This window comes from Neovison vison, chromosome 3 (genome assembly GCF_020171115.1).
Source record: "Neovison vison isolate M4711 chromosome 3, ASM_NN_V1, whole genome shotgun sequence".
Lineage (NCBI taxonomy): Eukaryota > Metazoa > Chordata > Mammalia > Carnivora > Mustelidae > Neogale > Neogale vison.
The window spans coordinates 181899382-181915696 of NC_058093.1; the positions used below are offsets into that span (position 1 = coordinate 181899382).

A 16315-nucleotide genomic window follows, 5' to 3' on the forward strand; every position below is an offset into this window, starting at 1 on the left:
AAAGGCCTAGAAGAGGGGCGCCTGGGTGGCTCAGTGGGTTAAGCCGCTGCCTTCGGCTCAGGTCATGATCTCAGGGTCCTGGGATCGAGTCCCGCATCGGGCTCTCTGCTCTGCAGGGAGCCTGCTTCCTCCTCTCTCTCTCTCTGCCTGCCTCTCTGCCTACTTGTAATCTCTCTCTGTCAAATAAATAAATAAAATCTTTAAAAAAAAAAAAAAAAAAAAAAAGGCCTAGAAGAAATGACAGGAGCAGTGCTTAGAAGAACCAGTAAACATTTACAAGGCTAAGGGGAAGAGCATGTATTCAATGGAGGAAAAGCATATGCAGAGACAAGCATGACCTAAAATATGTAACACACTCTGAAAACAGCCGTGTTTCTTATGGCTCCGAGAAGGAAACAATGTGACGAGGGTGAAGAACTTTGCCAGAGCCACCATACTGCATACCCAACACCTCTGGAATGGATCCTATGGGCTACATGGGGTAAGGCAGGAATTAGGAGAATGCATTTTTAGATGCGTTAATTTCTGAGAAAACATCCTGGAAGCAGGGTGGAAAATGGGGCAGAGGTGAGTAGGAGGTGGGATCTCCAGAAGGGCAGTGAGAGCCAGCAAGGACTTGGTGAATGAAGGCAGTACATCTGGGGCTATAAAGAAGTAAACACATTCAAATGATGACCAGACCAACAGGATCTGTTTACTGATTTATCGCAGGCTGGAGATGGGAAACGAGAGGAATCTGGAAAGACTGCCAAATTTCTGGCTAGGGCGACAGAACAAATCACAGAAGCACCAACTGAAAGTAGAAAACACAAGAACAGTCTAATGAGAAGGCTAATGGGTTCTGGTTTGGACAGGCTGAGTGAGGTACCTGGGTTGCATTCTGGGGGAGGGGAACGTCCATGGGAAACCGGTCAGACACCAAGGACCAAGTTGAAGGTCATCAGTTCAGAAGGCCATGTGTAGGACTTAGATGGGCGTGAAGCAAGAAAGAGGAATGGAAACATGAAAGACACAATGAGTATCAGAGTGAAGGCATTCTTCTCGGGGCGCCATAGAGAAAGAGTTGTAGGAACTGCAGGCACAGGAGACCCTGTCCCTGGTAAGAGCACTGTCTAAGAAGAAAGAAGAACGTGAGCTCAAGAACAGAGGTGCACAGATTCAAGGGGCCAAGACACACCTCTTTGATAAGAAACGTGAGAGGGAAGTAAGGATGGATGTGTAGGTAAATTTGAGAGTGTGGGGAAAAAAAATGAAAGGTGCTCCTGGAAACAGCATGTGCCTTTATGCACACACAGCGAAAGGTACTAAGGAAGAGGCTCACGAGGACCGAGCAAACGGAAGGCGACACGAACACTCGTGTCCTCTCCTAGTTAGTAGCCACCATACACATTCCCATGAAATTATCAACTGCCCTCTGATTGCACTTTATCTCAGGGTAATGTTCACATTATTTTCAAAAATATGTATTTTTAAAAACACGTGATTATTTTAATGAAACTTGAAAAAATTATAGAAAAAATATGTAAGAAGTCATCTGAAAATGTACCGCACAATGACAGCATTTTACTTCTGATGTTTCCCTTCTATTCTTAGGACTGCAAAATAGACAGTGTGCATGTACAACAGAGTTGTTACATCTGCGTACAAGCTGGGCCCCAAGTTCCCAGGTCCTTGTCCCAGGGCCAGCACTGCATTGCCCTAAACCTGTGAGCCTTTCAAGGCCCCCATAATTCCACATTTACTCTTCAGTAGTAAGGATGAGGCAACCTTTAAGATTCCTTCCCTCTCCAGAACAGTTCTTGAAGCTAATGCTGTTACGCCAAATAAATGTCTTCTACATGAATTATGTATTTGCCAATCACATGGTCCTTAAAAGACATCTTTTGTTTTAAAAAATTTAGTGGGATATGGGACGTCTGGGTGGCTCAGTTGGTTAAGCTGCTGCCTTCAGCTCGGGTCATGATCCTGGGGTCCTAGGATCGAGTCCCGCATCTGGCTCCTTGCTTGGCGGGGAGCCTGCTTCCTCCCCTCTCTCTCTGCCTGCTTGTGTGTACTCTCTCTCTGACAAATAAATAACATCTTTAAAAAAAAAATTTAGTGGGATAACTGCTGAAATTTGAATAGTCTCTAGATTAGATGACATATTATACCTATGTTAATTTCTTAATTTTGGTAATCGGATCATGGTTATGTATAAATGCCTGCATTTTGAGGAAATACATAGTGAAATACTGAAGAAAGGCAAAAAAGAATATCATGTCTAAAACCTCAAAGCATTCAGAAAAAGGATCAATAAAGCAAATATGGTAAAAGGTTAACATTTCAAGAATCTGAAGGGCATATGGATTCTTTGTGCTATTTTTGCCGTTTTTCTGATACGAAAACTAAATGTAAAAAATTAGAGTAACAAGATATTGTTTGGTGGGAATGGAGACCAAATGGGTTAAAACTTGTTAAGTCTTCATCTATTATCTGATAAATTTTTTTAAAAACCCTGCATTTAAAATACACGAAAGAACCTAATTATAAAAAGGCCATTCAGAGGGTACCTGGGTGGCTCAGTGGGTTAAGCATTTGACTCTTGAGTTCAGCTCAGGTCATGATCTCAGGGTTGTGAGATGGAGCCCCATCTTGGGCTCTGCAGTGGAAGTGGAGCCTGCTTAAGATTCTCTCTCTCCCTTTGCCCCTCTCCCTCCCTCTCTCAAACAACAACAACAAAGGCCATTCAGTATGCAAAACTATTCCTTGGGCCTAAATTTCTTTGATTACTATTCTCACCATGCCATTACGATTAAACTTTAATATTCTTAGGGGGAAAAAAAAGGAGGGCGAAGTCATTCTATTTGTCTAATGTTACAATTACTAGCCTGTCCAAACTTAAAACTCCTAGCATGGTTTTAAGGAGACAAAAAAAAAATTTCCCTACTGTTAAATTCTGGGAAGAACTACTACATGTATGAATTGGCAAAAATATAAGTTATCTGAACACTAATTTTTCCCAGAGCTGCGAGTTAGTCAATGCAAGATCCAGTTGCTAAATACTAAAATTCTGATATTCTTAGTTGTCAGATTTCCAAATGCTATTATACAAGTAAAAATCATTTCAAAAGCGGAGAAGAACTCTGATTCTGCCAAATGAGAGAATTACCCCATTTCCTAAGAGATACAAGTAACGAGAGTATCAAGGTAAGCCAGAAATTTCTCTACCAGAATGTTAATTTTCCTGTAGTGTCTACATAAGTTTTCTATTAATACCCTCCGAGTTCTGGACTACAGACTGTGGGCCTAGAAAAATCAGTGCACGTATTTCCAGGAGAAAATGACCAGTGGCACAGCTGGTCAAGCACCAGTGTGTCCTGACACAAAAGCAAAGAACATACGTCTTTCCTGTACCATGAATTAGCCGAATGAAGTTTTCACATCACTGAAATACTTCCAAATTTGTACCAGCAACCATCAACTTTACTGTCACACAGCTGGCATTAAGCTGGACTGATAAAAAGTGACAGAAGTAGTATACCTACTTAAGGCTTCTGAGATTAAAGATTCCCTTATGATTCATTCAAGGTTTATTATATGCCAACTCTGTGCCAGGCCCAGTGAAGGTGCTCTACACGCAAAAACTCAGAACTCGACTCCCACAGCAGATGGACCTGCAGTCTGCTGTAGGAAACACGTGAATACACAACTGAAAAGAGAGGGATTAGAAATCAGTGCTCTCACTCCAGTGCTGACAGCCAAGATGCAAAAGCTCTGAATTTCCAAAAAACCTCAAGAAAAGATTCGTGGAAGTAGCGAGTCTACAGACAGCAAACACGCTGACAGTTCACTTTGTTAAATGGGTACGGATGGAACAGAACAGTTTCTCAAACAGAAAGCAAAGAGAACCAAAAGAATATTAAGTGTATTCAGAGAACAATGTAACAGTTTGCTCAACTAAGAAAACAAGGGAATGCTTATTTTACATAATTTAAAAATGCAAATACAAATTTTTAACTGTGCTTCTGGAAGTAGCCTTTATTAACACCTTCCAAGAAGCATTAGTAGCCCGATATAGAGTGAAAGATAAATCTGGTATACAAAGTTAGAGATCTAAAATCAATAAAGGCTTCAAAGAGTATTAAGTGATATTAAATGTTTCTAGGATCAGAATGAAAACTGTATAATAAATAGTAGGGGAAAAAGACTGTCAAAACCTTGCTTTGTAAGATATTTGTTTGGGAGATCTGAATTTTAGGAAAACTGAGAGGACCTTGAGAACAGGAACTGAGTTCTTGATTTCTATCTATAGGAACTGGTTCATAGTAGGTGCTCAATTAATTTCTGTATAATCAACCAACCAATCAATCTTAAAGAAACAAGTTTTAAGACAGCTTACAACAAAAGCCAGTGCAGTATTTAAGAGGGTAAACAAAGTAATGGTTCTGAGACTAATAATATATAGGACTGTTTTTTTTTTTTTTAAGTTAGGAAGTAAAACTACACAAAAGCTTTTATAGTATTTAATACAACTCCTTCCTTAGCCAGAAATTCTCTCTTCCCTCCCTTCTACCATTAACACAATTCAATAAAGTCTAACAATATAGTGAAAATACAATGCTACAAAAAGTACTGACTTGACATTAAGACATACCTCATTACAATGGAAGAGGAATTAAGGTTTGTAGGTAAAAGATAACTACCTTTAAATATCTCTTCCACTAATGTCCTACACAGGCAGTCAGTACAACCACTGGCCACGGTAGCCACTCCAACTATTTTTGTCAATAAAGTTTTACTGGTACGCAGCCAAGCCCATCCACTTACATGTGGTCTATGGCTGCTTTCATCCTACAAAGGCAGAGGTTAGCAGTTGTGCCAGAGACTGAAGGTATTTATCATTTGGCCTTTTACAGAAAGTTTGCTGACCCCTGACCTATAAAATTCTCTGTAAATTTATATTTTCACTTACTAGACTCTCTCCAGATTTAAAAATAAAGTAATAGTCTTTGCACAATTAGGTAGTGAACAAGGTACACTGACTTTAAAAATGAAAAACATAACATTTCCCCCCATCATCATTTTTGTCAAACTCCTTGCAGCAGCTGTTTTTCAAAAGAACTGACAGAATTTGCTTGCTAGGAAGACAGGGTTAGAGTGATTTTCTTCCTTTACAAAAAACAGTACCTCAGGTTTGTTTGGCTATTCAGCAGGACAGTAGGAGAACGGGCAAAAAGGTAAAACAAGGCAGCAGAGAAGAAAGGAAGAACTGCCAAATCAAAACACCAAGAAAGCAAATATCACAGTATCAAGACCTACAGAAGAAAATGTCCATTAGCATCATGACAAGGGAGGGACAAGACACTATGGTAACTCAAGCATTATAGTAGGGACTGTTTCAAAAACAGGTTCTAAATTATTTCAAGTGCACACCTGTAAAAGTGTGTATTTCCCATGCGCTAAATTAGGCTTGATTTCTTTTTTCCCGAGTATATAGTATAATAAATTTTAAAAACTGAAACTCAGAATTTTTTAATGTAAAAAAATTTAAAAATAAAAATCAGAGTTGTCCTTTTTATTTTAAAATCAGTTGCCCTATTACACTTAAAGTTGATATTCTAGTTAATCAGTACATCAGCTGATCATTATAATACTTTCCCCCTAGATTGAGAGGGTATAATCCTCATTCTGCAGGCAGAGTTCAAGATCCACAATTAAATTAATTGACTGAAAGGAAAAATAATAGTAAAAAATGGACTACATACTAAAACATATTCCTAAATTAGGTTTTACCCCTTAAAACACTAAACACTTTAAACTGTAGAACAAATACTTCATCTATTCCAAATGTCAATAAATGGTTTACTAGGTAACTAATTTATTAAATAAACATTCAAAAATTATCATCACATCTGTCATTTATACTTTTCTCTATGGCCGGGACCAAGCTCAGTGTGCTATGCGTGTCTTTACCTTCTCACTTAAGATGTAACTAACCAAAGAGACATTTAACAAATGTATTTAAAATATAGCTCTTTAAAAGTGTCTACCCATTTTTACAATCAAGAGAAATAACAAAGTCTCCAAAAAGAACATTTATTATAGAAGAAATGAAAAATATGTTCACAAGCAATAAAGCTGGAAAGTGAAGTTAAAAGAAATCATACCTATTTTTGTCTTCTACTGATGTATCTTCTGAGCTTTTGCTTTCTTCTTTAAAATACTGGCCTGAGCTAGATGGATTAGCAAAGGTAGATATGAAAGGTCCCAGAGACTGAAAAGCTGCTTGGCGAACCTACAAAGAAAAAGAGGACAGTAATAAAACTTAAAATTAAGGGATTATTAACAGTCTACTTACCATATACTAAGTATGGTTAAAATAGTAATAAGGTAATTTCTACAAAGCCTTCCCACATTCAGAACTATATATCATTCTTCTACTAGGATTTAGGATTCTTCATAAACTATTTTTTTACTTTCAATTTTTTAAAATCTAGCTTGAATATTTATACCATGAGAATATAAATATGAGATCCCACAGAGCATCTGCATGGAACTAAAGGACATCCTGCAGCATTTTCCAGGAAAACAGAAGAAAATGAAGACTGCCAAACAGAAAATATAGAGCAATAAAGTTGACAAAATGTGATAAATCCATTTCATGTTTTCTGCTAGGCAAGACTATAATCTGCTTTCTACAAGGAAACAAGACAGATGTGTCAGAACTATGGACGCACTTATCAGAAACGGAATACTGACTTAAAATATATTTCACAAAAATCTGGATGCACATACTACTGTTATCCATGAATGTCTCAAGTAGAAGAGCAGAAAAAAGGGTTATAGAATTTTATTTCATATTATATTCCTGTATTATTTTTGTAATCTTGATTAAAAAAAAAAAACTGGGGGAGAGAGGTTTTATGAAAGGAAGCAGAAGGAGGAGACAATCTGAAAGAGGCAATTATGATGGGAGAAACCGCAAACCAATTTCTCTAAGACCTTGCCCTTGAGGCATAACAATACCTTTTCCATGGTTTAAAATGAGGATTACAGGGGTGCCTGGGTGGCTCAGTGGGTTAAGACTCTGCTTTTGGCTCAGGTCATGATCCCAGGGTCCTGGGATCAAGCCCCGCATCAAGCACTCTGCTCCGCACGGAGCCTGCTTCCCCCTCTCTCTCTGCCTGCCTTCTCTGCCTACTTGTGATCTCTGTCAAATAAATAAAATCTTAAAAAAAAAAAAAAAACGATGATTACATGACATGTGTAAATTCTGCAAAGGCAAATACATGTGAAGTTTGCCTATTATCAGTATTTACCTTCTGGGGGAAGCAGATAAAAAACGATTCAATTGATTTTTTAAAAAAGGCTAGAATTATATACAAGATAGCAAAGAGAAGCGTATGTGTGAACTTACAGGTCCTTTTCTCCTTTAGAGTCAATAAAATGTTACTTCTATAAAAACATAAAAGGTAACTTTCAAAATTATATGCAAGAGTTTAGTCTACTCTGGATACTGTTAAAACTCTGAACTTGTCTCAAACCCTTACCGGATTTATATACACTTCAAATGACAGATTTCAGGAGTCCATTTTTTTTTTTTAAAGTTTTATTTATTTATTTGACAGAGAGAAAGATCACAAGGCAGAGAAGCAGGCAGAGGGGGAAGAGGAAGCAGGCCCCCTGCTAAGCAGAGAGCCCAATGCGGGGCTCCATCCTAGGACTCTGAGATCATGACCGGAGCCAAAGGCAGAGGCTTAACCAACTGAGCCACCCAGGCGCCCCCAAGAGTCCTTCATTTTAATATAAACATATTCCCAAATTAGCAGGAAATACTGTATATCACTAAGCCAAGACAATGATAAAGTCAAAATGAAAATTTCAAATAAGCCACATAATTTTTTCTAACAATCTTATACATTTTAAACATTAAAGTCGTGCTAAGGCTTAACAGTCTTTCCTCTTTGTGGAGTCTGTCTGGAAAATGCATATGGTAAGGTCCTGAGAACTATTTCAGGCACAACAGCATAAGGAGAGCCACTCACCCACTCTCCAGTGAAATCGTTGAAAATGGGGGGGAAAAAACCCAAAAACAACCCAAGTAAAACCTCTGGAAATAGCCCTTAGGGCAGACAACAAAAGAGGGAATATCTATAAATATTCAGTAAAGCCAGTCAGTGGTATTTGAATCAGGGAGGCAGAACCTCTACTGCAGATGGTTATGGCCAGCAGCAATGGCCTCCCCCTCTTCTAGCCTCCTGCCAGAGGACTTTTGAGGTTTATCATCCTGTCCCCCCGCTACCTGTTGAGCATACCTTCTTCTGCACAATGCCCATTGGTAGAATGGAAGCTCTACCTTGGATGTGGCTCAGAACCCTGGGCTCTGAGAATACTCAGAATATAGTCCCTGCCCCAGTTTGTAAGACAAGGATAGATGAGCCAAGAGAACCTGGGGCTGCTGTCCCTCCCACTCTCATCAAAATGAGGTCATCCCAGGATGGGAGGTAGGCATGTAGACATGTCCAAAGCTGTGCCTCCTGGAGGGGGTAATAAGAATCCACTAACATTCCCAGCCAGTCACTAAACAAACAAGTAACAGTAACAAGCCCCAGAGAGGGACCCAAATCTGCTGTATTATCTAAAATGACCAGGTTAAAAAAAATTATAAAGCATGCAAAGGAACAAAGAAGTATAATCCATAGACTGGGGAAAAAAATTAAGGGACAGAAAGTATGTATGAGAACACTAAGATGTTGGACTTAGAAAAAAACTTCGAAGTGACCATTATAAATTGTTCACAGAATGAAAGGAAAGCATGAGTAAAGAAGTAAAGGAAGGTATGAGGACATGAAGAGAACCAGATGGAAATTCTGGAGTTGAAAGGTATAATGACTGAAATAAAAACTCACCACATAAACTTAAGTAGTTCTGAACTGGTAGGAAAAAAAAGAATGAGGAAACTCAAGGTATATTAATAAAGTTTAGCAATGAACAGAGAGAAAAAAGAAAATGAGGAAAAATGAACAGAATCTCAGAAAATGTGGGACTCCATCAAGTGCACCATTATATGTGTAATGGGAATACCAGAAAAGAAAAGACACAATATTTGAAGAAATGATGGCTCAAAATGTTCCCAAATTTATTAAAAATCAGTAATTTACACATGAAAGCAGCTCAACATGTAGGATAAATTAAGAGATCTACAAACACACCATAGCGAAAATGCCAAAAGTCAAAAGCAAGAAAATATCGAAAGTGGCAAAAGGAAAGTGACATACCACTTACAAGAGAACCCCAATAAAATAAACTTAACTTCCTGCAAAAACAAGAGAGATCAGAGGGCAGGGGGTAAGACACAAAGTGTTCCAGGAAACTGAAAACAAAACAAAACAAAACAAATCAAAACAAAACAAAACACCCTGTTAACCAAGAGCCCTGTACCCAACAAAGCTAACTTTCAAAAATGAAAGCAAAATACAGACATACCCAGATAAGCAGAAACAGAATTTGTTGCTACCACATTTACAGGACAATAAACACAAAAGGACGCTCTTCAGGTTAAAGGCCAGTTACCCTGGATGGTAACTCAAAGAAGGAAGGATGATTTCAAACTACTAACTTAATCTTCTGCCTCAAGACACTGGAAAAATAAAGAGCAGCAGAAGAGAGGGTATAATATATATTAGAGTGGAAGCTAATGAAATAAAGAACAGAAATAAAGAGAACACTGATGAAACTAAAGTTTTAAAAAGATGAACAGAACAGACAAACCTTCAGCAGTATGGCCAAGAGACAAAGACACTAGAACCAGAAAGAAGGGACATTACTACTGACGTTACAGAAATACCAAGATTATGAAGAAAATACTACAGATCATATACCAGCAAATTAGATAACTTACATAAAACAAATTCCTAGACAAACTACTAAAACTGACTCAAGAAAAAATAATCTGAATAAGTCTCTAACAAGTGAAGATTATCTGAATAACCCTATAACAAGTAAAGAGATTAGGAAACACAAACAAAACTACATACAAAGGAAAAGTCCAAACTGAGCCGGTATCATGCTGAATTCTACTCAACATTTAAATGAGAACACTGATTCTTCACAAATTCTCCCAAAACAAAGAGGAGGGAGCCCTTCCCAACTTGTTTTAGGAGGCCATTATTACCCTGTTAACAAAACAAACCCCCCCCAAAAAGCCACCACAAGAAAATATAGACCATTATCTCTTATAATATGGATATAAAAACCCCTAACAAAATAGTATCAAACAGTCTAGCAAGATATCAAAAATTATTACACTCTGGCCAGGTGAGACTTACCAAAGGTTTAATGCCTGAAAATCAATATACCACATCATATCCTTAGAATGAATGTGATTTCTATTTGTACAGAAGTTTTTTCCAGTTAAAAAAAAAAAGTTAATATAGTAGTTTGCCTGTCTACTCCTAAAACAATTACCAATAACATAATTATTTCTTCTTTTTTTTTATTTAAAGATTTTATTTTTATTTATTTATTTGACAGATAGAGATCACAAGCAGGCAGAGAGAGAGAGGAGGAAGCAGGCTCCCCGCCGAGCAGAGAGCCCGATGCGGGGCTCGATCCCAGGACCCTGGAATCATAACCCGAGCCGAAGCCAGAGGCTTTAACCCACTGAGCCACCCAGGCGCCCCAACATAATTATTTCTTAAATCATGAAATCAAAATCATGTTTTGTGTAAAATGTATTATTCTACAGAAATGAGAATTAGACAAAACCCTACCCAACGTGAAGGATCACTGATCAAATTAATAAACAGTGCTGACAGCTTAGTCCGTCGGATTTCTTGACATGTCGCACAGGAAACCGCCATGAAGCATTCGGCACAAGCCTTCCGGACTCCCCACACGTTATCAGAACAAAGCTGGAAAAACCTGGGCAGCTACGCAAGGATAGTGGTATGTTAGGCAGACAACATGGGTTTCAGTGATTCATTTTATTTCATTTTCTGCTTTCACAGTGTTTCAAAATACTAGATTTTCCTGTAACAATTTAGAAGACCTGTTTCGTATTAACACTCAGCAATATGAACTAAATCACACCTCATTCATAGCCCTGCTGACGGGAAAAGCAGAAACAACAAAGATAGCTTCAGTTTCATGCAAAAGCTTGTACCTAAGCTGTTTTGCCTAATGGATGGTTTCAGAAACTCTTCAAGTAGGTTAACTGGTACACGAAGCATGTATATCCCAGGCACTAACCATTTAAAAATAACAAGCTGTAGATTTGTCACTAGAATACTTGAGAGTTGCAATAAAATTACAGATTTCTTCGAGTACAATTGATTTGTTTAGTAGAAATGGGAGAGGTAAAAATAAATCAATGGTCCTTACATATCACATATCTGCATTTTCAACAAACTATAATCAAAACACAATTCAAGTGCCTAGGTTATAGAAATGTAAACTCCCAAACTCAGAGTCGTTATTATCTTTCTGGTTCACATTCATGAGACTGTGTTAATAAAATGTGGGGGTAAATGTATGCATTTTAAACTTTATGTACTACTCTGTAATGGACTGCTTACCCCTATTACCCCTTTATCTCTGCACTACTCACCAACATCTCCTCAGTAGCTTGCTGGCCAACTACACTGCAGATATCTCCAAAATTGGCAGCACAGACCTGACAACAGAAGCATGACTGACATTTCAAAATCATCCAAACACAGGGCTTCTAAAACAATCTTTTAAGTTTCACATATCAATACAGTAACCAGTATAACCATGTGTTCTTAAACAAACAAAATGCCTAAAAAATACCTTTCGAACATGAAACATTCTGCAATCACAGCACATCTCACAAAACCTAGGGAGGATAAGACGCTCTGTAATGTCCTTCCCAACCATGGGAGCCATTTTGCACATTATCTAAAATGGATAAGAACAAAAGCACACTGAAAACATCTTCAAACTAAGACTTTTCCAGTTAAGTCTGCTAACTTATCAAAAGTATATACTTTAGAAAATATAAAATAGGTTGTGGCATCATTTTCCCGCATATATCACAAACAACATTCATCTTATTTATTCAGGTTCAAGGGAGAAAAATAGATATTTACTACTATCAATAATTACCAAATGCACAGTAAACCCAGAGATAATCTGAAAAATTTCATTTCTGAGTATAGTTTCAATCATATTATTTTGCCTGGTAACTTTAACAGTAAGAAAACAAATGGTCACTGTTCAAAGGAAAGATGATCCACAAGAAGAATTTGGGCTCAGTATACTTGTACTGCTAAGAGAAGACTCTCTAGAGGCAGTCCTTACCTTGCAAAGTACCAAGTTAACAGAAACTCGTGCAAAAGAGAACTGTGTCCCTTGGTTCTAATGAAGACAAGGACCCAGTTCCAACACGCAGTTTCAGGTAAAGCAGTCTCAGGCAAACGAGGATGAATTGTGTTTGAAAATTGGCCCAGTGTTATTTAAATAAATACTCCACTCCACCCTCCAGTTAGTACAGAAAGACATCTGATGGTCTGTTATTACTATACCTACTCCTAGCCCATACAAACATGATGAGAAGAGAAAGAAAAATTATTCATACAGGACATGATTCTCTACATAGAAAAATCCCAAGGACTCTACAAAAAAGCCACTAGAACAAATAAGTGGGCTTAGGAAATTTGCAGGGCATATACCAGAACCAAAAATGAACCAAGGAAATGAAAACATTTAAAAACAGTATCATTCACAACAATGTTAAGAAACACGGTTCAACAAAATACAGAAATGCTGTCTACTGAAAACTACAAAACATTGAGGAGAAACATCAAACACCTAATTAAATGGGGAACTCGACCATACTCATGGATTGTTAGGTGGGTGATTATGTCCAAACTGATTTATAGATTCAACACAATCCCTATCAAAATCCCAGCATCCTCACAACTGGTGGTAACATCTGTATTTCCCAAATTCCAAAGCCAGTTTTGTTCTTTGACTCTATACTGTTTCTAAGCATTTTCAAGCCCTAAAGATCTGAAGTTACATCCTGTATCACTGATCTAATGTAATTAAATTAATCAGAATGAACTGTCTCCAAGATAGAGAACAACTAGAAAGCTAGGATGTGCAGAACATGATAAAATAAATAAACCGACTCTAGAAGAATCCTGGGTTTCATTCTAGTGCTGGATATAGTCCATTAGTTATAATGTGTCACTATTATTAAGTCCCATAAAAATAAAAGAGCAAGTTAAACTCTCCTCAGTTATGCAAAAACTGATTTTCTTCATTGAGGAACTTGTGAAATTAAAAAAAAAAAAATTCTACACTTTGGAATGTGACAGAGGTGCTGATTGTACAACATGGTGAATATACTAAATGCCAACTTAATTGTACACTTTAAAATGGTTTTTCATTATGTGAATTTCATTTCAATAAAAGTGATATTACTGTAAAGTATCTAAATTTACTATTAACTGGCATGGAGTATCTAAAAAATAAAATAATGGAATCAAGACATTTCCAAGGGAAAGGGGACTACAGAGATAACTTAATTCATCCTAATGATCCAGAAACATTACCCAATTTTTGTGTAATTCTTTTCATATCTACAAAGATGCTATTATTTTAGGGTTTTATTTTTTATTTTATTTTTAGGTAATCTCTACACCCAACATGGGGTTCGAATGCATAACCCTAAGACGAAGAATCACACACACCACCAACTGAGCCAGCTAGATGTCCCTATTTTAGGTTTAAACAGTAAACTCTCACTTTCCAAGCAGATCTGAAATTTTAGATGGACTTGTTAAACTGGACTTTGTTATGTACATGATTTAATTCATGTGTTTTTCTTATCTTCACAATTTCTATCACATATTATATATCATTATAAAATTACTCGCCTGACTATCCTTCCCCCAAGGACCACACTGTCAAGGGCAGGAGCTATTTTTTTTTTCCTGTGCTTACATAGTGCCTAAAAAAGTGTAACCAATGTTACTTTATCCAATACTGGGTTTTTGTGTTTTTTGTTTTAACTACACTGATTAGTTCTCCCATCTTCTTTTTCCGTAATAATGAATTTACAGTTACTTATTATTCTCTTGCTGCAAATCTTGCTTTCTCAGAGCCCTGCGATAGAGCTCATCTAATTCACAGGTGCAAAGCACAACATGGGGCCCGCAGAACACCTCTTTTATATGCCTATGTCCCTCTCTAACCCTTTCTAATGCTCTGGGGCTACTGTGATACCTAATAAACTCGATAGTACATATTACAATATTTGAGCACCTCCTATTTGTCAAAACAGTGATGAACTTTTGCCTGTTAAAGAAAAAGTGTCTTCTACTTACAGCCACAGCTTCTGTTTTCACATCATCGTTGCTATCTGGGGCAGTTAGCTCTATGAGGACGGGGCACACTTTGGTCTCCACATCAAATCGCTCAATTAACTCCTGCTCCAGCAGAGCCAGCAAAGCTGCCTGACTTGTTTTTCTTACCTAGGAAAAAATTAGAATAAACAAAGTACATACATGATGTAACAAGACCCTATTACTTGTTTTTCACGAAAGTGAAGACTTTTCATCTCGACTTAAAGGGATTCATAACTGGCAAAACTCTGCAAATAAAAAACTTGTTGCTATTTTCTCCAGCAATTGCCAAGACAGAACTTGGCAGACTGTGATGCAACAAATGAACTGGAACAGGAAAGCCTTGTGGGGTGCCCAGGTGGCTCAGCTGGTTGGGCACCTGACTCTTGATCCCAGACCCTGGGACTGAGCCCTGCACTGGGTATCCTGCTCAGCAGGAAGTCGGCTTCTCTCCCTCTCCCTCTGCCCCTCCTCCCAGCTCACATGCTATCACATGTGCAAAAGGAAAGCCACCCCTGTGAACGGTGACTCTCTAATTAGCAAACTTTCTGAGGGGCACCCATGAGGGTACCATGTAAGAATGCAGCTACAGGGCACTGTCTTATCATGGCATTAAGGGGACTTTCTAGATTTGCCAGACTCTCAACATATCTTGTCTAAGACACAAAATCATTTTGAAAAACAGAATAATGAAGCTGAAGAGGAAAAAGCACTCAAATGAGACCAGCTAGGGGAGGCCATTCTACATACAACATGGTAAATGTAAGAATATGTAAATGGCACTCTTACCTGATTATTCTGATCTGCAAGATATCTAACCACAATAGGTAGTAAGTATTTGGAAAAAGCATATGGGATGGAAGGCCGGTTTTCTTGACAAAACAATGCAATATGAGGCACCTGTTCCATCAGCTCTGCTCTCACCGTCGGTTCTATTGAAATAACAGAAATGTGAACAAACACATTATCCCAAATTCACAAAATCTTTGCCTGGGCTTAAGACTATTCAGGAAAGCTCTGGACTTCCATCCTCAGCATAAAAGGGACTTACACAGTGTTCTCTAACTCTAGGATCCTTTTTCACAATCATGCAGGTCAACTCCTCAAGTAAAAGGAAGATCCTACTCCCATCGCCAGGCTTCTATCGTCCTACTGTGCACTAAGTATGCAATCATTTCCCATTATGACCAAATTTATCCATCACCTACATTGTCACATATGCTAGGGGTTAAATATCCAATATTCACATCAACAAAATATGTAATATCTATGAACCATTTAAGAGCCTCCTAGGACAAGTCATAAGGACCGGTTCCTAACCTAAATTTAATCAATGAATACAGAATTTATAGTTACAATTAACTAAGACTAAAATAAAGTAGACCTATCAATTTAAAGAAACAAAAGATCTGAAAGACCCAAGTATGTACAGCAAATTTAAGAATGACAAATATAGCATTTCAAATCTCTGGGTTTCAAAAGGAGGAACTGCCTAAAAGTAATGGCAGGAGAATCAGTTATGTGAGAAAAAAGGGTGATTCCTATCCTGCATATCATACATGAATTATAATTAAAGTTCCAAACTTTTTTTTTAAAGATCAAAAGCACTAAAAGACAACATTTAAAAAAAAAATGTTAAATCTTGAGGTGAGAAGCCCTTCCAAGGCAAACAAAACCCTCAAACCAACTTTGAGACCAATTAATTCCACTTTATAAAGCCTCCATTATAAACAACAGGTACCATACGGAGTTAAAAGGCAAGCTGGTCTGGGAGAAAATACACATATAACAAAGTATTAATAACTAAATATACAAAGAACCCATTGTTCAAATGAACACAAGGAAGAAAATAAGGATAAGGACAGGCAGTTCTCAGAAGAAATGCAAATGGCCAAGACACATACAGACATGACAGATTATCAATACAATTCATTACATCAGACCTAATTAGAACTTTGGTATTA

At 37.6% G+C, this 16315-nt stretch overlaps 1 protein-coding gene across 3 annotated transcripts in view; it reads right to left on the reverse strand.

Moving 5' to 3' along the window:
• PPP4R1 (protein phosphatase 4 regulatory subunit 1) overlaps nt 1–16315 on the reverse strand; it is a 61463-nt gene that overhangs the window by 20437 nt on the left and 24711 nt on the right. For all 3 annotated transcript variants that reach the window (XM_044243408.1, XM_044243407.1, XM_044243409.1), the window contains 6 exons: nt 15141–15283; nt 14334–14480; nt 11791–11898; nt 11588–11653; nt 10752–10910; nt 6147–6274 (listed from right to left, as the gene is read on the reverse strand). In XM_044243408.1, the coding sequence (XP_044099343.1) occupies nt 6147–6274; nt 10752–10910; nt 11588–11653; nt 11791–11898; nt 14334–14480; nt 15141–15283 (751 nt within the window). The remainder of the gene's footprint in view (nt 1–6146; nt 6275–10751; nt 10911–11587; nt 11654–11790; nt 11899–14333; nt 14481–15140; nt 15284–16315) is intronic.